The 24,846-nt window shown below is 48.5% G+C and overlaps 12 protein-coding genes across 12 annotated transcripts; 6 read left to right on the top strand and 6 right to left on the bottom strand.

Moving 5' to 3' along the window:
• Positions 1 to 1,160: 1,160 nt before the first annotated feature.
• Positions 1,161 to 1,646, top strand: BT62DRAFT_883388 (uncharacterized protein; the record flags this gene model as incomplete). The annotated part of the gene is made up of 1 exon (XM_043182744.1): positions 1,161 to 1,646. One exon carries the CDS (start codon positions 1,161 to 1,163, stop codon positions 1,644 to 1,646), a length of 486 nt encoding a protein of 161 aa, XP_043044773.1.
• A 256-nt stretch (positions 1,647 to 1,902) lies between these two features.
• On the top strand, positions 1,903 to 4,054 carry BT62DRAFT_942081 (WD40 repeat-like protein). The gene is made up of 6 exons (XM_043187816.1): positions 1,903 to 2,202; positions 2,264 to 2,370; positions 2,424 to 2,503; positions 2,560 to 3,312; positions 3,361 to 3,615; positions 3,670 to 4,054. Exons 1-6 carry the CDS (start codon positions 1,961 to 1,963, stop codon positions 3,898 to 3,900), a joined length of 1,668 nt encoding a protein of 555 aa, XP_043044772.1. The 5' UTR covers positions 1,903 to 1,960; the 3' UTR covers positions 3,901 to 4,054.
• On the bottom strand, positions 3,795 to 6,047 carry BT62DRAFT_926930 (cytochrome P450). Its single transcript, XM_043185150.1, has 8 exons — positions 5,876 to 6,047; positions 5,712 to 5,825; positions 5,538 to 5,660; positions 5,018 to 5,485; positions 4,797 to 4,966; positions 4,267 to 4,735; positions 4,122 to 4,214; positions 3,795 to 4,072 (listed from the first exon to the last, which is right to left on the bottom strand). Exons 1-8 carry the CDS (start codon positions 6,026 to 6,028, stop codon positions 4,001 to 4,003), a joined length of 1,662 nt encoding a protein of 553 aa, XP_043044771.1. The 5' UTR covers positions 6,029 to 6,047; the 3' UTR covers positions 3,795 to 4,000.
• Positions 6,048 to 6,153: 106 nt separating this feature from the next.
• Positions 6,154 to 8,728, bottom strand: BT62DRAFT_883313 (RNB-domain-containing protein; the record flags this gene model as incomplete). Its single annotated transcript, XM_043182742.1, has 2 exons — positions 6,154 to 8,578; positions 8,628 to 8,728. 2 exons carry the CDS (start codon positions 8,726 to 8,728, stop codon positions 6,154 to 6,156), a joined length of 2,526 nt encoding a protein of 841 aa, XP_043044770.1.
• Positions 8,729 to 9,169: 441 nt separating this feature from the next.
• On the top strand, positions 9,170 to 10,272 carry BT62DRAFT_926928 (uncharacterized protein). The gene is made up of 4 exons (XM_043185149.1): positions 9,170 to 9,520; positions 9,573 to 9,707; positions 9,766 to 9,798; positions 9,850 to 10,272. Exons 1-4 carry the CDS (start codon positions 9,185 to 9,187, stop codon positions 10,027 to 10,029), a joined length of 684 nt encoding a protein of 227 aa, XP_043044769.1. The 5' UTR covers positions 9,170 to 9,184; the 3' UTR covers positions 10,030 to 10,272.
• A 66-nt stretch (positions 10,273 to 10,338) lies between these two features.
• Positions 10,339 to 11,137, bottom strand: BT62DRAFT_1000508 (uncharacterized protein; the record flags this gene model as incomplete). The annotated part of the gene is made up of 4 exons (XM_043176650.1): positions 10,339 to 10,479; positions 10,533 to 10,618; positions 10,672 to 10,767; positions 10,816 to 11,137. The coding sequence occupies 4 exons, from the start codon at positions 11,135 to 11,137 to the stop codon at positions 10,339 to 10,341; spliced, it is 645 nt and encodes a 214-aa protein (XP_043044768.1).
• A 3-nt stretch (positions 11,138 to 11,140) lies between these two features.
• On the top strand, positions 11,141 to 13,338 carry BT62DRAFT_926926 (uncharacterized protein). The gene is made up of 3 exons (XM_043185148.1): positions 11,141 to 11,269; positions 11,318 to 12,732; positions 12,788 to 13,338. The coding sequence occupies exons 1-3, from the start codon at positions 11,191 to 11,193 to the stop codon at positions 13,268 to 13,270; spliced, it is 1,977 nt and encodes a 658-aa protein (XP_043044767.1). The 5' UTR covers positions 11,141 to 11,190; the 3' UTR covers positions 13,271 to 13,338.
• Positions 13,305 to 15,162, top strand: BT62DRAFT_926924 (other/NAK protein kinase). The gene is made up of 10 exons (XM_043185147.1): positions 13,305 to 13,464; positions 13,518 to 13,588; positions 13,642 to 13,733; positions 13,786 to 13,810; positions 13,866 to 13,934; positions 13,985 to 14,391; positions 14,442 to 14,550; positions 14,603 to 14,698; positions 14,750 to 14,953; positions 15,006 to 15,162. The coding sequence occupies exons 1-10, from the start codon at positions 13,338 to 13,340 to the stop codon at positions 15,045 to 15,047; spliced, it is 1,242 nt and encodes a 413-aa protein (XP_043044766.1). The 5' UTR covers positions 13,305 to 13,337; the 3' UTR covers positions 15,048 to 15,162.
• On the bottom strand, positions 15,133 to 17,170 carry BT62DRAFT_926923 (uncharacterized protein). Its single transcript, XM_043185146.1, has 8 exons — positions 17,105 to 17,170; positions 16,289 to 17,050; positions 16,113 to 16,232; positions 15,956 to 16,058; positions 15,728 to 15,903; positions 15,607 to 15,670; positions 15,497 to 15,551; positions 15,133 to 15,444 (listed from the first exon to the last, which is right to left on the bottom strand). The coding sequence occupies exons 1-8, from the start codon at positions 17,119 to 17,121 to the stop codon at positions 15,227 to 15,229; spliced, it is 1,515 nt and encodes a 504-aa protein (XP_043044765.1). The 5' UTR covers positions 17,122 to 17,170; the 3' UTR covers positions 15,133 to 15,226.
• A 195-nt stretch (positions 17,171 to 17,365) lies between these two features.
• BT62DRAFT_984448 (uncharacterized protein) lies at positions 17,366 to 20,504 on the bottom strand. The gene is made up of 3 exons (XM_043189859.1): positions 20,277 to 20,504; positions 19,315 to 20,224; positions 17,366 to 19,260 (listed from the first exon to the last, which is right to left on the bottom strand). The coding sequence occupies exons 1-3, from the start codon at positions 20,405 to 20,407 to the stop codon at positions 17,566 to 17,568; spliced, it is 2,736 nt and encodes a 911-aa protein (XP_043044764.1). The 5' UTR covers positions 20,408 to 20,504; the 3' UTR covers positions 17,366 to 17,565.
• Positions 20,505 to 20,632: 128 nt separating this feature from the next.
• BT62DRAFT_984446 (uncharacterized protein) lies at positions 20,633 to 22,947 on the bottom strand. Its single transcript, XM_043189858.1, has 12 exons — positions 22,861 to 22,947; positions 22,736 to 22,807; positions 22,619 to 22,679; positions 22,401 to 22,565; positions 22,150 to 22,348; positions 21,634 to 22,096; positions 21,394 to 21,579; positions 21,206 to 21,343; positions 20,974 to 21,154; positions 20,846 to 20,913; positions 20,767 to 20,791; positions 20,633 to 20,716 (listed from the first exon to the last, which is right to left on the bottom strand). Exons 1-12 carry the CDS (start codon positions 22,894 to 22,896, stop codon positions 20,682 to 20,684), a joined length of 1,629 nt encoding a protein of 542 aa, XP_043044763.1. The 5' UTR covers positions 22,897 to 22,947; the 3' UTR covers positions 20,633 to 20,681.
• BT62DRAFT_942063 (protein phosphatase 2A) lies at positions 22,908 to 24,837 on the top strand. Its single transcript, XM_043187815.1, has 7 exons — positions 22,908 to 23,137; positions 23,198 to 23,281; positions 23,354 to 23,653; positions 23,786 to 24,038; positions 24,094 to 24,211; positions 24,271 to 24,340; positions 24,392 to 24,837. Exons 1-7 carry the CDS (start codon positions 23,051 to 23,053, stop codon positions 24,392 to 24,394), a joined length of 915 nt encoding a protein of 304 aa, XP_043044762.1. The 5' UTR covers positions 22,908 to 23,050; the 3' UTR covers positions 24,395 to 24,837.
• Positions 24,838 to 24,846: the final 9 nt, after the last annotated feature.

The raw sequence follows: 24,846 nt of genomic DNA, 5'->3' as shown, positions 1-24,846 counted from the left end.
ACGAAAAAGCGGACAGTGCCCGAATGTTTCCCCAGTTTGCATAATGAAAGCGATGATAGCCGTTGGAGGGAAGGGTATATTCGCCCTTGAACCTGAAATACAGTTAATTTCTGAACTTGATCGGGAGATCTTGACTACCAACTGTTTCATTTCCGGATGTGCAATGAAAATACTCATTTCAGAATCACAGCCTACAGCATATGGCGTAGATTTCCGTGTAGCCAATCGGATAGTATATGGTATCGGATCGAAGTCGTGCTCTAGTATATAGAGGACCGAGGAGGGGAATGGACGTCTCCGCATCGATGTCGCCTCCACCACAGAAGCAGAATCACCACCAAATGCTCGAAATTCCGCCTGAGGCAACAAGGGAGGATATCAAGGATGCCTACAAGAAGCAGGTATGATGACCCTGCTGTTAGTTTGTTAGTGCTAAACTGAGCTTTTAGGCGTTAAAATGGCATCCTGATCGGAACCCGGACGACATCAAGAGGGCGACGGAACGGTTTGTTCAAGTACGTTATTGATGGATCTCTAATTTTTTTTTTGCAAATGAGTAACTTCTGCATGCAGATAAACCGAGCTTACAAGGCACTGATGCGACGTTCACCGACTTCGCAGCCCCATAGTCACAACGGAAATCTTTCGAAGATGTCAAGATCCGTCTCCGTAGTCACGGACAATACCGCTCCCAGCCATTCTACCGACACGCTTGCTAGTATCTTTTCTGCTGGGGGTGCGGTCAGTGTAGAGTCCTCCACTACTGCACCGCCAAGTCTACGGGGCAGCTCCCAGACATCATCATCGAAGCAATCCAACAATCGATATTTCCCGCGTCAGGCCTCGTCGTCTACGGAAGCTAACATCGACGACGACGACTGGATCAGCGTAGAACTTGACCACGCGCCTGTAAAGGAGCCCTCGCGGAAATCAAATGCTCCAAAGTCACGAACGTTTTATACTCATGATCAGTACGTGATAAGACTCGTTCAGGGGCACGCGTTGAATGATGTACCTGCAGGCCAAAGAAAGACGCCCAGTTAAATTCGAAGGAGATCCCCACCGTTGTGCGGCCACAGTTGAATAGACATCAGCCCAATATCTCGACCATCCACTTGCATCGGTACCCGATATCATCAAGAGGTACAGGGTGCTCTAAGATGTGGACGTATTCCTTGGCCCTCACGCTAGAGGACTTATTTTTCGGCAAAGAATGTCGGTTTAGAATTACGAGATCGTACCTTTCTGGCATCAGAGAAATCGTCGTGCTTGACATGCACATTCCGCCTGGCTGCGAGGACGGTACAAGGTTCGTTTTCACGAACGTTGGTCACCAACGCAGGGACGGTTCCTTCCAAGATATCGTCTTCATTGTCCAGGAAGCTGCCCATGATGCCTTTGCCCGTGTTGGACAAGATCTCGTCATGAAGGTTCGGGTGCCTTGGTCGGAAAACCTTCAGCGCAAGAATGGGTGTATATATTTCACAGGCTTAGATAACGCGACACTGTCTGCCCGAATTAGCTATGCGAGGGAGAAAAGACGACATGGTCAGTGCAAGATAAAGAACGGAGGTATGCCGATCCTACAGAATGGGCAGGTAGTCGCAAGGGGAGATCTGATTGTACAGTACGTCCACATTAGATAGCCGTCGTATTCTTTACTAATCTTTACTTCTAGCTGGGAAATTACACCTCCGCATCGTCGTGGAAGATGGGCTACAATGAAAGCGTGGCTGGGAATGTAAGTTTGTAGGAAAGGGATATTTATGCCTCTTACCAGCTATATATTCATATGAGTACCAGGTGAAAGATGTATATAAACGATGATGGCCGTGAGACTCTTTTGACAATAACGGCTACTATATTAGTTACCTATTTGATCATGTGCAATAAAATATTTTCCTCAATCTTAACTTTGCACTGGGTTCTCGCTCTTGGCTTTTTTGTATCTGTACTCGCAATGAGTAGTCTCATCTCAGCTGTTGCCTGGGTGCGACGGGGCGCTTCTGCGCAAATACCCTCAAAATATGTTCTAGACGATCAAGAGCTAGAGCGGGTCAGTGGCCTTGCGCGGATCAAGTTGGAGGATGCCCGTGTAGAGCTGCAGAGAGCACACGAAGCCGCAAAATTAATGGGTAGGGGTGCGGAGGGTGTCGAGGCAGATGATCAAGGAGAAGAAGACGACGAAGCCAATTGGGTTGAGTGAGTGAATTCTGTTGCCTTTCACATTGGGAGACAGTGAACCGATTATTGTTGAGGGCAGTGAGGACAGCGATGCAATGGATATAGATGAGACGCCAGATATGGCAAATAAGGACGATCTATCTCAGTATAAACTTGATGAATACGACGACGATGTACAAACGGATGGTATGTTCATTGGCTTTAGAGGGACTTTCCAAGGCAATAACGATTATACATAGCTATTGGACCATTCGGCAATATAAAGGGTCTCACTTACTACAAGGATAATTCTGAGGATCCTTACATCACGCTAAAAGAGGTCAGATCTTGACGTTTACTCAGAAGCGCCATGCCTAATTGCGATTTTGTATCTAGGATGACGACAATGAACGCGAAGACCTTGAAATTCTCCCAACGGACAATCTCCTTGTGGTTGCAAAGACTGAGGACGAAATATCTCAACTAGAGATATACGTCTACGAAGAATTGCAAGACAATATTTACGTTCATCACGACCTCATGCTCCCTGCTTTTCCTTTATGTCTTGAGTGGCTTGACTTTCCACCAGCATCATCCACTTCCAATGACCCAGCCAGCACTGGCTTCGGCAATTACATTGCTGTCGGTACCATGGATCCTGAAATTGAGGTATGGTCTTTGGACGTCGTCGAATCCGTATATCCAAACTCCGTGCTCGGTAGACCCGACCTTACGAAAGCTCACGTTCCAGTGCCGTCAGGAAGTGGGAAGAAGAAGAAGAAGAGAATGAAGTCTCGGTCCATCGAAAAGGGCTATCATGTCGACGCGGTGCTGGGTTTGAGCTGGAATAAAGTTCAACGGAACTTGCTTGCCAGTGCCAGCGCAGACAAGACTGTGAAGCTGTGGGATTTGAGTCGTGGCCCTTTTATGGATGACACTGATGGTGCGATTCGGAATTTTGATGTCCACAAGGACAAGGTGCAAGCAGTGCAATGGAACGAGAGAAATCCTAGTGTGCTCCTTACAGGAAGCTACGATCGTACTGTCCGGACATTTGATTCCCGATCACCAAGTTCTGGTGTAGGGGCTTTCCTTGGGAGCGATGTGGAGGCTTTACGGTGGGACCCTTGGGAAGAGGTGGGATTCTACGTAAGTATCCTTATAAGTTGCTGTGAACATTCATTGACCTGGGCTTAGGTTGCTTTGGAAAACGGACTGGTCCTCAATTACGATGTCCGTAATCTTCCCTCAGACTTGGAAACGCCATCACCAGCACGTTTTACCCTTTCAGCACACGATGGGCCCACATCCGCGCTTGATATCAACCCTCATATCAGGGGATGCATAGGGACTGGTGGAGCTGATAAGCTTGTGAAAATATGGAATGTCATTGACAATGATTCCAGTGGTAAGATGAATGTGACGTTGGTGACTTCTAGAGATCTTGGCGTCGTAAAGTTTTTCCTGTTCATGGTTAAGCGTCGCCCTGATTTCCTTTTTATGCAGGGCAAGGTCTTTTCGACAACCTTTTCTCCTGACGACCCTCTCACGGTAGCCGCTGGAGGATCCAAAGCTAAACTTCAGGTGTGGGACGTCGGCGCCAATTTTGGCGCCCGGAAAGCATTTGGGACGAAGCTAAAGGAAGCAGGCAAACTACTGAGAGAGCGCGAAGACAGAGGAAATGGCGGTGTAATTGGCATTGACAGCGATGAAGAGGACGAAGAGAATGAGGATTAGCCAGTCAAGACTCAGTGTTGATTTGAATCTCACACGACGTGGTCGTTAGAGTATAGATGAATAATTTTATCGTGAAGTAACATGTAAAGTAACCTCTGCATTAAGCTCTGCTGGCAAAATTTCTCCGTCTGTAATGGACACTTCTAGGCTCCTTAGGCATAGGAATCATAGTCTGTTCATTCCAATGTCAGTTTGAGCTGTTCTTCCTAGCAGAGACGTACGTGATAGTTGTTGTCAGGGACAGGACCAGGTAGACGGAACTCCAGCTCGCGAATCAATGTGGACAAGATAGTTCCCAGTTGAAGATAAGCGAACTAGCGAGCGAACGATAAGGATAAAACTTGCTGTAATCAAAGAGTAACATACTTGTTCCCCAATGCACCGATGACGGCCGGCGCCAAATGGTTGATAAGGACTCTGGGTTCCCTTACTTACAGCACCAAAGCCATAATCGTATTTTTCGCCGTTCTCATCAACATATGTCTTGAGGGCTTGCGCTGCTGCGCCCTCAGGATCGGCCCACCGGTAGGGATCAAAAGTCATCGCATCTTTCCAAATCAGCGGATCCGTTTGGCTGACAGCGGGTGATGCCAAAACCCAGTGGCCCTTGGGAACAACATACACACCATCTTTAGAAGGAGCAGACAACGTGGGAGGAACCGGGACATCATCACGAACGTTGCGCATGATACTGTGAATCGGCGGGTGGAGACGAAGAGTTTCTCTAATCAATGCATCCAGGAGAGGGAGTTGTCGCAGTTCTTCAAAAGTCATAGATCGGATCGAACCATCTGGAGTACCGAAGTGTTTGACCTGCTCCTTGTAGAGCTTTTCACTTGTGAAGAGGAGTCAGCTGACTGAACAGTTTCATGAGCCATAATGGGGAAAAAACCTACGCAAATTCAGGTTGGTCTGCCAAGTGAAGGATCGCCCAAGCGCCAGTGGCCTGACTCGTGTGTTGGCCCGCCATGAGGAGAGCAATGAGCATGTGAGCAACCTCACTATCGGAAACCGGTTTTCCGTTGCGGTATTTCTGTTTGAGGAGCGCGCTTATCATATCCGATTCCTAGTTAAGATCATGAGGACTAAAGAAAGTCCGTCAATAAGTGGACCTCACATCAAGATTGCCAGACTTCCGACGTTCCTCGATAATGTTTACGTAGAAGTCACTCATCTTTTTATGAGCATGGTCTCGCCTTCTGGAGTTCTCCATAGGCAAATTGGGGAAAAGGAAGTTGACAGGAGTGAATCCTCCATCGAGATCGTTGAACAGCTGGGAAAATGTTTTGTTCAGGCTGCCTCTGACATGTTTTCCTTGCAATGTCCGTGAAGCAGTGAGGATGGTAATTTCAGCCATCACCTTCGAGACATCGAAGAAACCCCATTCTTCAATGTCATTCGCTTGGTACACCCTGAAAGATGTGTCGTTATTGATAAAGTCTTCAACTTCGTCTTCAATCATGCCGACATAAGCGCGTAGGTTGTCAGTTGAAAGACCGACTTTGACAAATTTCTTCTGCTCCATGAACTGATCGTTAGGAATAGCGTAAACAACATCATCCCCAAAGATAGGAATCGTCAATGCCTGCGAAAGGTAGGTCAGCCATGGAGAAAGACATAAGAAAAGGGCGCATTACTCCATAGGCATCCTCCGCGTTGAAGACGATCGATTTACCACCAAGGACGAAATCGTTTCCCTGGGCCCCAAGGGCTACGGTGACACGCCGGCCGAAGAGTATGAAGGTGAACACATTGCCGTACTAATGAGTAAACAGTGAGGATGGCAGCACTGAAAACGTAGGGCAACGTACTTTCTCTCTACAGGAGAAAAAGAAATTTAGGGGGTCATTGCCGTAGTAAATGGCAGAGCCTATGTATGGAAGCCAATGGAAAACAACGGGAGGCTTGGAAGTATCCTGAGGGAGCTGGAAAGGAAACCAATGAGCTGGCGGGCAAAGAGGAGTATTGGACGTACAAACTGTCGAAGAACATTGAGAACGACGGCGAGGACGGGAATGTTAATCAAGGCGAGGAGAATGCAGCGGGAACTTGGAATTTGAGCATTGGCGAGGTACTCGGGCCAGTTGTCCTTCAGAGCAGCAGAGACATTGTAGAAAGCCTCAGCCATGTCAAGTCGTGGTTTATGGTAAACCCCTTTTATTTTCTCACAACTGTCTTATTTAAAAAATCGTACGAGATCAAATTAGATTAGATTAGATTCGAACTTCATTACAAAATATAACTTTTCGTCGATCATCGTAGCGACATATGTATCATCGGTCGACATCCAGTCGTAACATGGCTGAGCTTGATGGGGACCTTGGACCCAAGCGGTGCATCGTCAATGTTGTCCATGTCTCCAAGGAATGCCCGCAAACCCAGCGACTCGATTTGTACCACTGTAAGATACTTTTTCGTGCTGACATGCGAGAAGGGGACGTCCATCACGACTCCTTCCAACTTCTGCAGGGGATCGGGTCGGCTAGCACGCAGAGCAGGATTTGCTAGCCACTGCTGCAGATAATAGACCTGCCCGAGCGCACGATTACGGCCTTCCATACGCTTGTTATAACGGTCTGCTGTCCAAAAGACCTCCGTGAACTGCATCAGCTCCTCAGGACTGAATAGTGGTTTCCTTACGCCGCGCAAGGCATTGATCAGTTGCCAGTGCGCTTGCAGATCAGCGGCACGTCGCAAGGGAGAGGTGACCCGCACATATCCTTCTCCATCTGGACTACCTATCTGGTGGTGTCCACAGGGTTCTAGTGAATATGACGACTTCGACTCTGCAACAACATATGGAAGGACCGATGTACGTTCGACATATGCGTTTGGAGATCGCATCTCAAGGATTTTTTGTAAATCCGTATCTGATGTATGGGTTGGTGCTTGCAGAGTACGCCGAAGTGCTGCGATATTATGGTCCAAGAAGAACCGCGATGCTGCACGACATGCGAGCTTCATCGACTCAGCGACGAGGCTGCGTGCGCCTGAATCTGCGTTTTTGGCGTCTTCAACCGAGTAAGTCATGCCAACAAACCCGCGGAAATGTCCTGGTTCCATCGTAAGGGACGGAATCGAGGAAACATCGTCGAACCGTATCTCAGCTTTGCTGCTGCTTGTGATGTAGATGTTGTCCCTGAACCGGCGTGCTACGCATGCACGAGCAATCTGATCTATCAGACGTAGATCTTCGACATGTTCATCGGTCAAGGAGTGACGAGGGGAAGAAGGGGGTCGATCACCAAACGGATAAACATTGGTCTCAAGAGGGTATCCTAGGGCTCCGTTGACAGTGTGATATGTCAAGAGATGGATGTTCTTCACCAATCCACCTCTGACCTTGTAGTCGAGTAAGTCGCCCTTAAGGTTGACCTTACAACTGAAGGTTAGGACACGCTGAGACTTCCCGGAATCCAGAAGATCTCCCAAGGATAGCCCAAACTCTTTTGAACCCGTGAAAGCGGTCGGAAGCATGGGGAATGTACGAGTTCCGTAATAATACGTCTGTCCTCGTTGTAAGGCCTGTGCAGCAAAGACGTGTGTCGGCGGAATGAGAGAGGCTGGGTCCGCGATATGAACGTGAAGCCAATAGTTATCGGGTTCCGAAGGTATTCTCTGGATAGATATACCATCGTCAAGTTCCTTGGCCGTTGGATCATCGATGACATACACATTCAAGTCACCGAAATCGTGGCGGACGGCCTGAAGTGGATCACTGCGGTATAAATCTTCGGGGCCCAGGACATCCGATGAGGGGGGGGCAGACATCGAGCGAGCCACAATCGTTGCTTCACGCTCTGGGTCTCCTTCATCCGTCGGGGTAATAGCGGTCATGTCATGCCAGGGAGCGGCCACACCTATGCCAAGAAGGGATTGATATATAGTATCCTGATCTACCGAAGCAACGTCTGGATCCACTTTCTTCAGTATGGCACTCTGCCCCAATATGTAGGGCTCTTTATGGCCCTCGCCCTCTGCACGAAGCGCATCCAGGAGGTAGGAAATGATCAGAATATCAGTAGGCGTCCATTCATGGTTACCAGGAATCCACGACGGGGATTCGCCGATAGATTCAGCATGATGTCGACGACTCTTCTGTATGATAGGCCTGGCTTTCAGTGCAAAAGAGTCAATGGGGCTGGCCTTTTGATGAGTCCAAGTGGTGATATTTTTTATACGGTTATAGTGGTTCTCGGGACGGATACGAATATTCTGGGTGACAGAATAGGTGGCAGCGGGCGAGAACCTATCCAGATTGTCCCACACCCAGAGATGGACAGAGAAGATATCCACAAAGGTGGGGTTACGTTTGAACATGCGGGTGAGTTCCGATATGTTGGTCAATCCCCATTTTTCTGGGTTGGAGTTCCGCAAAGTGGGATACAAGGTGGAAAGGGTGTTGAGTACAGGGACTCGAAGGTCGTTGACTAGGGATCCGATATCCTTCAATTGTTTGAGGATCTGTACGCGAGCATTGTGCTCTTTGTGATCGGATGAAAAGTCACTGTGGCCGCTCCGCTGTATCAGGTCCTCAGAGACAACGCCGGGAACAGCAAAGGTAATGTCGTCTGGTTGATGGTGCAACATTTCTCCTCTGTCTGTCAACGACACAGTAACTTCTCGGCGAGCTATTATCGAGCTCGAAAGTACGATACCAGTTGCCACAGAAGAATTCCTGGAGAAGGCATGAGAGTCGGACAATACACCAATCGATGAATGCACACCTTCTGATCTCTACAAAGGTGCCTGGAGTTGCTTTGACTGCGGGAACCACCTCATAGTCGGCCAAAGCCTCAAATCTGTCCAATGGGTCGACCGCCTCCATCGCCTGCTTCTCCGTAGAAAACCGAGGGAGGTCCCGTTTCACTTTTATGCTGGAAGCCAGACGCATTTCATCGCCGCGTAATGATTTTGTGTGCTTCCATCCCGAGACTTCACGCTGGTCAGATGTCTCAATAAGCCTATTTGCCAACGTCTCGACCGAGTCAAAATCAACACGAGGCGATGGATTTTTGTGGAATTTCTGAGGCTGACGCTGGAATTTTGAACGTTGGACACCTGCAGGTGTTCTCCGCTGCCTGTCTTTAGGGTAAGATGAATCGGTTTGGGTGTGGACGCAACGGTTGACGCGAAAGTCGGTTAGAAGGGAGCCACGCAGCGCAGCATATCGGTGGACGTTGTACATGGACTACCTTCGTCATGCGCGAACAGAATGGCAGGGAGAAAGTTTTTCGGCGATTTCCGCTTCGATCAATTTCAAAATCATCTACTGTTTTCCTCCATGTTTAAAAGAGTGGACAGACGTTTGAAAAGAAAGGCTGAAGACGATGCCTTGGGAATCGACGACGAGCTCAAACAGGCGCTCGGTATCCCACATAACGATTCAGACGACTCTGATTCAAGTTCGGATTCTTCTGAGGACGAGGCCCACGCAGAGGATGAGGATGGAGTGGTGGAGGATGAGGGTGATGACACGGAAGTGAAAATGACAATAGCCCAAGTCCTCGAAAACCCTATCTACAATAGTCCAACAGACATCGACATGACAGCATGTTTCGTTTGTCCAGCAAAGCGTTTCAAGGGCCCGTCGATGATCCAAATCCATCTATGTTCTAAAGCATGTATACTTTTTTCAACTCCTTCGCGTCGGTCTCAACGAACACATACAGCACCATACTAGAAGGTTCTCTCAATATAAGCAACGATGTGCTCTAGCGAGTCCCCAAGACGATGCTAGTGAACATATCCCGTCGAAGGATGTCGATGAGTCTTCCAAGGGACTTTCCAATCGTGCGAAGAAAAAGGTGAAGAGGAGAATATATAACTTTCCGCATCAATGGCTCAATTCTGACAATGTGATAGAACGCAAGGCGCATATCTCAGGCGGAGAAAAGGGTACGTTGTCATTGCGTGCTACGAGAAATTATACCCTCATCTCTCTCGTAGAAACTGAAGCAGGCAGCTTTCCTGGTGCGAAAGACAAAACGAGAGGTCACTTCTCAGGAGGCTGACAGCCTACAAGACCAGACTACCTCCAAGTCTTCATCGCAGAAGACTCTTCCAACAGGAAATATTCCTCCCAGGAAGAGGCAGCGAACAGAGAAGTTCAAGTCTCTGTCTCTTTGACGAGCTCTGTAGATACGATTCCTAAAACTGGCTTTGAACATCATATCGATTGTTTATGGGAGCTCAACTAGGCTTGGACTGCTCAAACTATAAATGAATTGCATAGCACAGCAAGTCCTCGTGGGTCGAAGGTAACTGGAATATAAAGGAGCGCAACTAGCTGCACTACCGAACGATGGAAAATTGGTATCTTACTCTGAGTATGTAGCTTGCATGATTACCCGCCACAGGGAATGACATAAGAGATAAGTAATATGAAAGTAAAATAATTTCCTGATCCTGTTCCTCAAGGTGTTGATAATAGTAACATCAGCCAGGAGCGAGAGTATTATCTTTGCCTTCGGCTGATTGACTTTGCACTGCAACCTCTTCTGCCAGACGTGATATCTCGGAGAAGGCGGCCTTCAGCAAATCAAGGTCAGCATCCAGGCTTTCCGCTCGACTTTTCATCTAACGGAAGATAAGCAAAGCAGAAAGAATATCTCGGCGGGGTTTATCCTCACGGCAGCAATGGTATCACTAGCAGCTATCAACTCGTGGTGGTGATTGTAGACCAGTGACTGGCGCTCGCTGTCGAGTTCCCGTATTTCTGTCAATTGTGTCAAATCAGAAAAAAATGAGACTTCTGCCTTCATATCTGACCTGAAACAAGCCCGTTTTCTTGCTTCAGCAATGCTGGCAAGGTTGAGGTGGTTATTAATTGTTCATAATACGCCTTGGCGTCAAACGCGGGGGAATCTATTCATTTGTCGTTATACATCGCAAAATCAAACATTAATGACGCACCCATATTCATAGGATCATTAGGAACACCGGGTCGAGCAGGTGGTAGACCAACACCTAGACCGTAGTGCTTCCGTAGCAGATCTCGGGCTCGTGTTTTGGGTGGAGATGTCGGTGTTGTTCGTCTCGCATTTAGCAAAGTCCCTGTAGAAGATGTCTGAAAGCTCAAGGGAGACGAATTAACAGGTGGTGACCCTGGTCGCAAAGGGGATGGCGGCGGTCTTGGGATGGATGGTCGTTGGGATGACATGAGGTTCGGGCAGGAATTACCATTAGTTACCGGATTGTACATCATCACGTGCGTCTTTTCACCACGGCGCGCCATGTGACAGAACTGTCACATTGGACGTACTTGCACCCCTACTCGTATCGCCTTGGATGGATTTAGAAAATGACGTCGTTGTGGACAGCGAAGGAGAGGACGAATACTTTCCTTTGCCATCTCTGGGCTCTCCTGGTGCGTAATGAGCTCCACTACATGCTGGCTACACTAAGTATCGTACAGCACACACGAGGATCCAAAGACCAACTGTTAATGATTCCATTTCAACTTTGGGAATTCACCAAGGAGACTCTTCGCATATATCAGAGTATACAAGCAAGCCGTCTTCTCACCTCGAATCCATTTCTGTCTTCGCCAGTAAACCGCAAATCTCGTCACAGCCAGTTCCCGAAATTCCATCAGAACCAGTAAAGTCTCAGCGGCCTCGTCCTCGTCCCATATACAAAATGAAACAAGCGCCATCGATCAGCGACATATCTGTAGGAGATTTCTCTGCTGGTAGCGTCCTAAACATCGCAGATCGCGCCAAGATGCGTTCCCGAGCACCTAAACCTTCAAAATTGAATGCTCTTTCTTCAAAGAGTTCCACTACTTCTGGGATATCCTTAGGGGTCATCGATATCTCTTCGGACGATGGCAGCGACGAGTTGAATTCACTTCCGAAGGGCAAACCCAACACCCGTAAAGGAAAGCAAGTCTCTAGAACACAGAAGGTGACACATAATGCTAGCAAATTTCCCCAATGTTCTCCTCATCAACCTACATCCCCTACATCAAAGTTACCAAGTTATCCTTCTTTCATATCCGGCGACAAAGACACGAGGGTCCACTACGATCATCCGTCGATTGCCACCCTCATAGAGTCCAACACGAGCCCAAGAGGCTCCTCTCCCTTACCATCCCGACGAAGGCTGCATGCCGTCGAAGGTGACGACGTCTGTGACCAATTGGACAGTGATATGCCTTCTGCCTTCTTTGCGTCCTCTTCACCAGGCCCCGATAAACCAGCAGAGTACCAGTCCCATCCCAGTGATGTCCCTTCACTGAGTCCTTCCATACCGGCTAAGAAAGACAAGCCCACGAAGAAGGGAAGAAAGAAAGATACCAAGCAAAATGAGGAGGAAGAGCCTAAAGGGAAATCTAGGTCAAAGGAGAAGAAGACTAAGGAGACGAAATCAAGCGCGGCGGCTAAGACGAAAGGCAAAGGAAAGAAGAAGGAGATTTTTAAGAGCAGCGAATCCATTGAAGACGATAGTATCCACAAGCTCGAACCGTTCTCCATCCTCACAGAACCCAGCGTCACTCCTGACCAAGCGGACTCTTCGAGTGGCCCCCCAATGACGGTTGAAGACCCTGCAGTCATATCTAGACCAGGAAGAAAGCGCAAGGAGGCGACTAGTGATGAAGCGGGTGGAAAAACGGGAGAAACGTCGGAAAAGAAGAGGAAGACAGAGGGTATGGGCAAGATCGGTCAATCCAAAGCAAAAGCGAAGATGGTCATCTTATCTGATGATGAAGATACTTCCGAACACTCAGCGCCTTATCCCGACGAGGTCATGCAAGTGGAAGAGACTGACAAGCAGATCGCGCCTGAAACGCGACCTGCGAGCACCGAAACAGCAAAAGGAGGTACAAGGGTAACTGGCTGGCCGCTTCTTTGGGTCTTGTGCCAACATTAATCTGCTCCTGTAGGAGAACCTACGACCGAAGCCCTCCGGAATAGAAGCAGAGACGAGCATTATGCAAGACTCCGATACGCCGAAGGGAAAGGATCCATCTCTTATTTCTCGACACTCGATTGCTCCTCGTTTCAAACCAACACCTATGAGTGAGCTCATTCGTCGTGTAAACTCCTTACCCAGCTCTCCCTTTCCAGTGGGACGCCCTGGACGGTCGATACCTGGGACAGCTTACTCACCCTACCTGAAATCCAACAAAATGGCTTTATCGCGTATTGCTCCTTTACATCCGAACAGACGTACACCGCCGGCGCCATTGCCTCCACCACCGGCCCCGAAGAAAACCAAGAAGGAAAGGGAGAGGGAGGAGCAGTGGGAAGAAGAACTCATTGAAGAAGTTGGAGGAATGACGGAATGGGTTTCGATGACTGATGTGGAGCGAAGGGACATGCGACGAATGAAGAGAGAACGTGAGATGGGTGGGTGGGAAGATTAGCACAAGTACGTATTGTCGATGATGTAAGCAGACAGCGAATTCGCAGCAGCGCAGCCATTCTCAATCCATGGCGATACCTCCTCAATTCATGCGCGCTCTTGACAGCTTCAAGGACCAGGCAAAGGATGCACTATGGGCTCTCTCTTCATGTCTTTGCCAGCAGTCAGCAAAGGTCAAGATAAATGGACGAACGTGTCAGTACCATCTGTTTCTTGCAACCTTGAGCCTAGCTTGACTTGCGATACAGTCAACATAATTAAAGTTTTGGGAGAAGGAGGCTTTTCATTTGTATACTTGGCGCAGGACGAACACAGCGGAGTAAGCATGCAGCTGTGCTGGTCGTGAATTCTTGGATGACCGGGAAGACATAGCGCCAATTCGCCCTCAAGAAAATTCGATGTCCTACTGGTACGGAAGGTGTAAAGGAAGCTATGCGAGAGGTGGAGGCATACAGACGGTTCAGGTGGGTGCTGTCTCCTGCTTATTGTTCTGACGTTCGATCAACATACTTGCAGGCATCCAAACATCATACGAATACTGGTTCATGTCCCTTCCGTTCGTTCAAATAGTTTTCATCTTATTTTTTTACTTGTAGGACTCGGCAGTTGTCCAGGATCCTGATGGCGAAGGAAAGATTGTCTACTTGTTCCTACCATTATACAAAGTACGCCTAAACGCCCAAGCTCACAAACCTGGCCTTTACATCAGATATAGAAAGGCAACCTACAGGACGCCATCAATGCCAACGTCGTTAATGGCACACACTTCCCTGAACAAGAGATGGTGCGCCTATTCAAAGGTACATGCCAAGCGGTGCGAGCTATGCACACCTATCGTGCTCCAGTGGGACCGGCCCCCGCGTCGAGACAGAACAGCATTTCACCACGACCTCAAGAGGTTTCTTCCCGTCATTCAGACGATGATGAACGATTCCCACAAGCAGAGGGAGATGCAGACGGAGGATATTCATACGATTCCACAACGATTCCACTTGTGACGAAGCGCCACGTCGAAGACAAAAGAGATGTTGTATTTGATGGTGATGAGGAACTGGCCCAAAACATAGCAGCGACAGACGCGACAGAAGTCGTTCCTTACGCGCATCGCGACTTGAAACCTGGGTGAGACTCAATATTCGTCTTCACATTCCCGCCATTAACCCCAACTGAAGCAATGTTATGATTGCTGACGATGGGGTAACACCCATCCTAATGGACTTTGGGAGCACGGTGAAAGCTAGAATTCATATTGAAAACCGTTCGCAAGCTCTCTTCCAGCAAGTAAGTGGTATTTCTCCGTCATATTATTGCTTTACACTGGTATGCGTAACAGGACTTGGCAGCCGAGCAAAGCACCATGGCTTATCGTGCCCCAGAACTTTTCGACGTCAAAACAGATGTAACCTTGGATGAGAAAGTTGACATTTGGGTGTGATAACGTGTTACATTTGTTTCCTACTACTGACTGATGCTGTTTTAGTCTCTCGGCTGCACCCTATTCGCACTGGCTTATTCCCATTCACCATTTGAGAACACACAAACTACTGAACAAGGTGGTTCAATAGCGATGGCAGTCCTGAACGCCCGATACAATCATCCTCCATCCGCTTATTCTCAGGGTCTCAAGAATCTTATCGACAGCATGCTGAAAGTGAATCCAAGAGATCGTCCAGATATACATCAGGCCGGTATTCTGTTTGTCACTTTGTTGGCCCGTCCTGACCACGTGTCTGCAGGTTTTAGAGCAAAGCGACGAAGTCTTGCGAACTCTGGCGTGAACATTGTACCCAGTATCCTGTTTCTTCCCTCCTTTATTTATTTGAATAATTATACGGACCACAGTAATCACATTCGTTTAGAGATATTTGACCGCAAATATTTTATCATTCAGACCAAGCACAACGTAAGAACAAACATTGAGAACCGCTAAAAATCTACAAGTGGACATGATCTGTTGTTATCGAACGCTGAGGCCACTCAAACCCAAATCAGACCCCTTCGCAATATTTTTGTCCATATCTAATTCATTGAAAGGGTCTCTTACACTACCAGTTCGAGAGCGCCAAAGTTGGATGTACAAACCCTTGATCTTTTGCAGTTCAGCATCCAGGACAGCTGTTTTGCTTGCTAACGCTAGGAAGGTGGCATGCTGCACTTGGAGCGTGGCCGATATACCTGAGATGACCAGTGGGTATTCAGCAAGAAATTCGATTGGAAAGATGCTTACCGTGAGGGGTGTACTGTGACTGATGAGCCATGGACGACAGCTTACGTTCGATTTGCTACGGAAAGAAATGTCTCAAGGCTGAAAAGGTATGAAGCCAAGGTCCTACTTACCTCTATTGTGTTCTTACACCAAGCGAGCCTTTCGCACATTTGCTTCGACAGTCGATTGAAGAACCTAGACGGCGACGCAATTTCAATTATAGGCATCGAAGCAACATACCAAACAACTCACTCGAAAGGGAACGAAGCGTGATCTTTCAGATAGGCGCCGTTGGCTTGTGGGTTCCCGAAACCATCTATGATGCGCATTGATACTATCGTATCCTCTACTGCTTGCTCAGCCTTTGCCTTCAAATCCTTGGTATAATGCAGGTCGGAACGTATGGTCGAGACAGTATTCACAAGGTCCTATATAAAATGATCCTGAGTAGGATATCGGGCAGCGAGGAAGAGTGCTGACTTTGTGCACTCCACGGATGAGCTCCTGACCCTTTGAAGGTTCCTCGCCCAGATTTCGCTGTTGAAGGTCTTTACTAATTTGTACGCGACCTTGGATGTGGGATCTTCGTAAAATGGGGGTGAATCCGAGTCCGCTAGAAGGACGGATAAAAGCATACTCGATTTGTTCAAACGTGCGTTTAATTTCCTCTGGTAAATCATTGAATTTAGTCGTTTTTGTGAATAATGGTGGGCCTGAGGCTTGGACCGGTGCTTGGGTGCCAGTGGTCGAACCAAACCTGTGGTTAAATGTCAATAGGCGGGTCACAAAACGCGAACCAGGAATGCAACTGACGTGGTTTGTTGTGGCCTCCCAAACAATGATCCTCCGCCACCAAAAGCGGGCGCGGTAGGCTGACTCTGAAGAGCATTCGTCGAAGGGTTGCCGAAAATATTGGCAGCGGGTTGCTGCTGCTGAGTTTGGTTGCTGCCACCGAACGGGCCTGCCCCAAACGTAGAATTGGTGTTACTACCAAAGATCGACGACCCTTGTGTCTGGTTCTGTTGACCCGCTGTGGACTGCCCAAATAAACTGGTCGCAGGTGCTTGCTGTGGCGACGGCTGACCAAACAAGGACGTAGTGCCTGTGGTCGTTGCTGGCTGCGATGGTTGGCCAAATAGCGACGTAGTGCCTGCAGCGGGCTGTGATGGCTGGCCAAACAGAGATGTAGTCCCGGTCTTGGCAACTTGGCCGAATAGTGACGATGTACCAGGTTGATTTTGGTTCTGACCAAACAGAGAAGAGGTATTCTGCTGTTGTTGAGCAGGCTGACCAAATAATGAGTTTGTCGTAGCCTGCGGTTGGGACGGCTGTCCGAAAAGTGATGTCGACGCGGCTGGCTGCTGCTGCTGCTGAGATGGCTGTCCGAACAGAGATGATGTAGGTTGTGAGGGCTGGCCAAACACGGAGCTGGTTGCTGGTTGCTGCTGTTGTTGCGCGTTGTTCTGTCCGAATGCGCTGAAGGCATTTTGTGTTGTCGTCGTGCTGGGCGTCCCAAAGATGGAGGAGCCACCTGTAGGCTTTTGTCCGAACGCGCTGGACCCAAAGGCCGACGTGCTGTAGGTCACATATCAGTTATTTCTTTGTGAATATCTCGATGATATACGTTACTTGGACGCAAATGCCATTCTAGCGGTTCACGAACGGTGGTGGATGAGAACAAAGGAAGGACTTGACCCGAGGTTAGGGTTTATGCAAAATTCGTGACGCGAATTGAATGATATGTTCCCGAACCTCTGCTTGACCTCTGCCGTTCGCACTTGCGATTTGTGAGAGACAGCAGCAATCAGCTGTCACACATAGATTGTTGTTGTCCAACTTGAAGAAGATGTTCGTCTGGTATAGTATTCCGTCGATTAACGATTAATGGTAACCCTCCAGTACTTGGATTTCAGGATATAGATATAGATATGATACATTTGACAGTGGGAGCATTGGCGAGAACAGTGATAAGCGGAAGGTATGTGTAATGATCGACACCAGGACTGTCTAAAAGCAACATACAACATACAAATGGGCAGATTAGAAGTGGAAGGAAATAAAAAAATAATAAAGGAAGAAAAAGCAAATAGTTATGACTCCAATAATACCTCCTCTGGGTAAGGTGGCGGCACCCCACCCAGTCTCTCTCCATGTACGCGGAATCGGTATAAACAGGTGAACTCGTCTCTTCCCCAGTTACTCAGTATCCTCAACACCACAATCCCAAAGTCAACACCCAAGTCCTGGATCTCATCCAGAACAGGGAAAGTCTGTACATGGTTAGGCGCATAGATGTTGTAATCAAACGCGGCAATCCGAACATACATGGGCAACTTCGGAAGAGTCTTTGGATATTCCTCTTCCTCGACAATCTCCCCTCGCCCCAAAGCCTCTGCCCTCAATCGAGCTTTCTCGGCCTTCCATTCGCCGACCTTGACAATGTTCTCCCTCCCTTCGACCAGACCCCAAACTTCCATTCGCCGAGGAGCACTGCGCATGTCGAAAGCAACCTCCTTTGCAACGTGGTCAATAGAAATCTCCTTGATATACGCGGGAGCAGCGAGCACCACAGCGAGCTGACCAGACGAACCAGCGAATGGCCAACAATGACCATTATGAGACTCATGGTGAAGGGCAGTAATGGGCGGGCGACCAATGGCGTAGCCATCCCCGGTTATTGTGCCAAACACCTGGCCCCGTAAGGTACGTGGTCGTATCTCGAATGTCGGACTTGTCAATGAGGGTATGATTCGTGCGCCGCCGGAATGGAGCGCAAAATCGGGTTTCGCAATGGTATCCTTGTCCAATTGTTCGACGAGCTTTGTAACGTCTTGTCCATCAGAGGATTTGATCGTCAAACCCTTCTTACCGTTATTCCACCATGACATGCTGGCGACCGCGGCACCAGCTTTAGCAGCCTCCCTGACGCCTCCTCCGACGGTCCCTACGCGCTCCTCAAGGGCCTTTAGCCTGGCCCTTGCCTCTTCATCACTCACAGGACCTTCCGGTTTGGAGGAGCCTTGGGTCTGCATTTGGACCTGGAGCACCTCCATTTCTTTTTTGACTGCCTGCACTGCTCCATTAATCATATCACGATGCTGAACTTCGGCTTCAAGGACTCTAAAATTCTCCTTCTGCACCCGAGACTCAAGAGAACTCAGCCGACCGACAACATCGATTCGTGAGCGAGCATCGTTGTCGACTTTGGTTTTGGTACGCTCACTCTCCAACGCGAGCCCGGCAAGAGAGGCCTCGATCTGGTGCAAGCGAGCGTTAAGTTCAGCCATACTCGAAGCAGGAGTTTCGGGTGGAGTGTACAAAGGACCAGACGGAAACCGTGGGGTAAATCTGAGGATTGGCTCTTGTAAAACGTACCAACCACCCATGATAGCCAGTCCCACTACAAGGTACCTCATAAAGACACTGGAAGAACCCTTTAGTATCCATTGCAATGGAACTAGAAGAGCGACGCCCATGAAAGTACCGAAAACTTTGCCACAAAAGAAGAATGCAGTGACGACGAATCCCCATGACCATATGGCAAGGTTCATAATGCCATGACAGCTATAGTTGATCAAGGACCCAAGGAGCGCCCCAATGGATAGACGACGAGGAGGATCTCGATCAGGCGGACATTCGTCTCTCTCTGGTATTGATGTTAGTCCTTGTTCTGCATTTAGTAGAGCATCTTCTGATATTAGCTGAGCATCTGAAGGTTGTGGGTGGTGGGAAGCAGACCGACGTAATGACGGAGCTGACTCCCTTGTTTGAGAGGCTCGTGCAGACTGGGTTTTTTGCTTTGAACAAAATACTCAATGATACTGAGGAGAATGGCGCACCTGTTCTTCCTCTTCCTCTTCTTCGCCTTCCTCACTCTCTTCTGCAGCCGCGGCTCCTTTCGATGGCTTTGCTTTCTTCTTCCTCCGCTTGGTTTCGCCTATGGTCGGAAGAGTGGTCAGACGCCCCGCGTCCTTTTTCTTCGGCTTCCGTTTACGGTTGTCATCATCCACAAATTCTTCGTCAGACTCCTCCATATCTGACTGTGTTGGCTTGTATGCTTTGTTGTCAGAAGACATACCTCCGCCCCGTCTGAGTATCGTTTTGCGGCGCGGCGCCGTCTGCTGCTGATTCTGGAAGTCGCGCTCCTCTGCAGAATAGTCGTAGCTGTTATTCTTGCCATTGGCGGAGGGCTGCTCCACCGATAAATCTTCGGGTTCATGCGACGGTCGACGGAGATAGAAGGAAGCGTTGGCGAGTGTCTTTGAGGCGAGTTCTGCCAAAGGACTCCTAGCGCGGGCTCCAGTGTTTTCTTCACCTTCAGAGTCTGGAACCTGCTGCAGAGAGGGAGCTTTACTGAGAGTGTTGGGTGCACGGGATGGGGGTCTGTTTGGCGGATTGTTGAATCGGTTGGGCGGCGCAGCAAGGCGACGCTGGCCGGTTGCACGCGAGATTTGTTCATACTCGGCTGAAGTGCCTCTATGATAGGAAGTAATTGGACGCGATGAAGCCCACGAGTTATTTGGATTGCCAGCCTGCATGTTGTAGGCAGCCTGGGTAAACGCAGTAGCGATATTGACAGAGGTATCCTTGACGCTCCACTTCTCTGGACTATGCGGTGGTGAGGTATAAAGCTGGGGACCGCCTGGACGAGTCAGTGCAGGAGCTTCGCCGTCGTCGTGATCGGTTACAGCCCTGCGCTCACGTGAGGACGTTGGTTTTGAAGGCGATCGGGGACCAAGCAGGGGTGCCCTAAGGACGAGTTCAGTGCAAATTTGACGCGAAAATGTCAGACACGACACACCCGTAGGTGAACGATGTAGGAACGAGTCGCTGAGGACTCGGTGGGCGGTTTCCGTTGGAGGCCGGTTTCCCGAGAAATGTGCTATGATCCAGACGTCTGCCTTGACCTAATGGTGTGCCTGCGAATGACATGTACTTGCAGGCAAACACGGAGTATTGAACGCGATTATCTGCAGAATGAAAAAAATGAGGTAGACGTGGGGCAGCTAGATGAAGTGTGGCAGATCTGATTCTCAGCGTGTCGCCTTGTTATCATTTATTTGGTTCAAGGCCTTGTACTTTCAAGACAAATATCTTTGGTCATAAAGACAATGTCCAAGAAGGCGGACAATGCAACCGTCAAACAGACGGTGGCGCCATTAGCAAAGTATACTAAATGTTACATCCTCGAAATACTACTTCTCGTCTATTCGTCGGCTTCCCCAGCGATTATGACGTCGTCTGGAATGAACTGATCAAAGTGTGAAAAATGGGCAAGAGAAATTACGCACCGATCTTTAATACTGCCCGCACGAGCTAAGGAAAATACGGACGATGAGTGGAGAATCAAGATATTACAAACGTAATCACCTGGGTTGCCAACAGATATTGTTGCCGTTTTGAAATGAGCGGGTCATACACAAATTGCTCCTTCATGTCTATAAGAACAGTAGCCCCATGTAAGAACAAAAGTGCACAATAACGAAAAGATCACTAACCGTTCTGACCCCGCCCGTTGCAGTCGATACCAAGTCTTGAGTTACCTTCCTTGATCTGTCGGCTTCGTACGTCTGTTAAAGTCTCGATAGGCGACAGACCACTGTTCTCCGCCAGCGCGAGTGGAACAGCATCGAGCGCAGACGCGAACGCACGCATTGCGTACTGCTCGATTGACGGTATCTATCAAAACGAAGCTGCAGCCAACTAGCATAAGAAAGCTGTAATACACACCTCGTCCGCCGCCTTGGATACCGCGATTGCACAACTTATATCAGCGGCTCCTCCTCCATAAACGACCCGATTATCTACGACAAGGTTTCGGACAACACACAGTGCGTCGTGCAAGGCACGCTTCGCCTCGTCAACAATCTACTCATAAATCAGCAGGATATCTAAACGAAGTATGCATGAGTCTCTACCATTTTGTTGCTGCCTCGAACAAATATCGTCACCGCTCTAGTGTTTGCACATTTCTCAATGACTAGCATTTTGTCGCGTGTCGTACCAAACGAGACTTCCCGAACGATACCAGCCTTGCCCAACTTTTCAGCAGTAAGGTCCTCGAAACGAGGTACAATGCGACCTTGCGTCGCTATTGCGATGAGCTTGCAACATTATTAGCAAGTTTGCACACCAAAGCTGAATTTGAATTCACAGACCTCTATTTCCGGACCACCGACCCATCTCACAGCAGGCAACTCATTTTGCATTAGCAAATGATTGGCCTCGTCATCGAAACCCCACTGACAGATCACCAAATTGGCGCCCGTGTCTTTGACGCGCTTGACCATGTCTGTGAACTTCTCCTTTTCATACTCTCGAAGTTTCTTATACTCCTCCACGCTGGTGATGTCTAGCTTATGCTTCGTTTTTGGACGAGGGGGCTCGAAAGGACATGTAAGGATAGCGAGTCGGGCATCCTTTACTGAATGAGGCATTTGTGGATGGGACATGTCCTTGTCAATGAGAACACCCTTGATCAATTGGGTGTCCGCTAGCGAACCTCCAACTTTGCCATCCACCTTAATAAGGTCGAAAGGAACGTCACGTCTATCGAGGTCAGCCACTTGTAAGACAGCATCCACGGCAATCTGAGCAAACTGTTGGTGTTCTTTCGACACACTACACGAGAAAGTGAAATAAGATGGCTTGTGATGCTCAAGGAGAAAACCCACATTTTGCTTCCAAGACTAGTCATGGCTGTCTTTAGAAGATTTTCAGTATTCTCCCTCGAATATTCCACCCGGTCAGATATACGATCAAGTTCCTCGACTGCTACAGCACAGGCACGATCGAATCCATCAGCAATTCGGATAGGATGTATACCTTTGTCCAAAAGTGCCTCACTTTGCTCTAGCAAAGCACCGGCGAGGACTAGAAATGGATATAAGAAAGTGCTTTATACGTTGCAGAACCTGAAACGCACCAACGACACCGGTTGTTCCATCGCCAATTTCATCGTCCTGGCTTTTTGATAACTGGACAAGCAGTTTTGCAATCTGATGTTCCACTTCCATCTGACCCAGAATTGTTGCCCCGTCATTTGTGACTGTTATTTCACCATCCGGTGATATAAGGATCTTGTCGAGCCCTATACTGAAACATTACGGGAGCATAATGAGGGATAGGGTCTGAAAGGCAGACCTCTTGGTCCCAAGGAGGTTCGTATAATATTGGCGACGGTCCGTGCCGCAAGAATATGCGACTAGAGACTTCGTATGAGGCGAATACTCCCTGTAAAAGAAAAAGAAAACCACATGCCTTGATTGCTTCTACACCATGGGATCGAGTTTTCTTGCCTTGTTCTCGGACGATGATGAAGGGTCGCCCATACTTTATTAGAAGACGTTGAGCGAAACAAGGGTGCATATAACCAAGAGTCCCACCTCATCAGTAGCATACACAGCCTGAGGTTCAGCCATTTCTTTTGCTGAACGTTGTACGCGTCGAGGGAAAGAGAGAGAGCGTGACAGTGACCAACAGTGACCATCCAGCGTCCTTACCACATCAGGTCGATACAACTTTCATCTTTCACTCCACGACCACTTTTCCGGACATTTTGCCAAAACATATCCCATGGAACCAGAAGTCGACAGCTGGATTGAGCAGCTCAGCCAATGCAAGCAATTATCTGAATCGGACGTCAAAAGGCTCTGTGACAAGGTCCGTTTCACCGCTCTATCCGTCGGCCTTGCCTCTCAGATGAACCTGATTCTCTGGCAGACAAGGGAGATTTTGATGGACGAGTCGAATGTTCAGCCTGTGAGGTGCCCGGTCACTGTCTGCGGCGATATCCATGGTCAATTTGTGCGTCCTAACTTTCACTTTGTGATTCCTTGTTCATAACGGCACTATTCCCGTCCATTATCTTCCATTCAGCACGACCTCTCAGAGCTTTTTCGCATTGGAGGAAACTCCCCAGATACCAACTATCTTTTCATGGGCGATTACGTCGACCGAGGATACTACTCCGTCGAAACTGTGACCCTACTCGTCGCAATGAAGCTTCGCTACCGTGACCGGGTGACTATTCTTCGCGGGAATCATGAATCGAGGCAGATCACGCAAGTCTACGGCTTCTACGACGAGTGTCTTCGAAAATATGGCAACGCCAATGTTTGGCGGTTTTTCACTGATCTCTTCGACTACCTACCTCTCACCGCCCTGATCGATAACCAAGTGCGTTTGCCCTTACTCTTGTTATCTCGTCTCCCATCCACCAGAAGTCGGTCAATCTTGCGCGTCTGGTGCTGGGCGGCCAGAGCATCCATTGCATGATAGATTGGATCCAGCTAATATATGATTTGACAGATATTCTGTCTACACGGCGGTTTGTCGCCCTCAATCGATACCCTAGACCATGTTCGTTCCATCGATCGGGTTCAAGAGGTGCCGCACGAAGGTCCGATGTGTGACCTCCTATGGTCAGACCCTGATGACCGCTGTGGCTGGGGAATATCGCCCCGCGGGGCAGGATATACGTTTGGACAAGATATATCAGAGGCTTTCAATCATAATAATGGACTGACCCTTGTTGCACGAGCGCATCAATTGGTCATGGAAGGTACGTATTGGCTACAAGCCACCATTACTCTGGCTCAGCTAGCTTTACCATGTAGGCTATAGTTGGGGTCAGGACAGGAATGTGGTGACTATATTTAGTGCACCAAATTACTGTTATAGGTGTGGCAATCAGGCAGCCATTATGGAGATAGACGAAAAATTATCATACAGCTTGTAAGTTGTCGAAGGTTACCTCGCAGTTCACGACACGCTAATACGCTACGCTGCTACAGCCTACAGTTCGATCCTGCGCCCAGAGCTGGGGAACCTCTTGTCTCACGACGTGTACCGGATTATTTCCTCGTGAGCATCTTGTTCGATGTCGCTTTTACTATTTCTAATGAGTCTCTTCAGTGATATTATATATATTTCCTACGTGTAACCCATCAATATTGAGATACATGTTTTCATTCAGCGCGCCTGAACACTACAGCAGAATCATTTCTTTCCAAGCATTCATCATCTTCGAATCTGTCGTTACCTACAAGTTACCCTGATGTCGCTATCTGCTGTCTCTCCCTCACGCTCGTTACATTCTGCATTGTTTTCGTAACGTACGTTGGCACGCACATTTCATGATTCTCTCTTCGTTTATTTGCTATGGACAGAAGACTGTGAGAAGTGCTACAATTAATAGATTCACAGGTCAAAACCGCTTGTATTTGGATAATATTCAATTCTCTTCTCAGACCTTTCAGCACCGATGCGTCATAATACAGAAGTGTTATTGTTACAACTGGCGACGGCCCTTCGACACGTTTCATGAATCTACACAGTTCTTTTTCTTTCTTGTTAAATCCAACAGGGAC

This window comes from Guyanagaster necrorhizus, assembly GCF_019112545.1.
Source record: "Guyanagaster necrorhizus MCA 3950 unplaced genomic scaffold BT62scaffold_3, whole genome shotgun sequence".
Taxonomy (NCBI): domain Eukaryota; kingdom Fungi; phylum Basidiomycota; class Agaricomycetes; order Agaricales; family Physalacriaceae; genus Guyanagaster; species Guyanagaster necrorhizus.
This window is presented reverse-complemented; position numbering and strand designations above follow the sequence as displayed.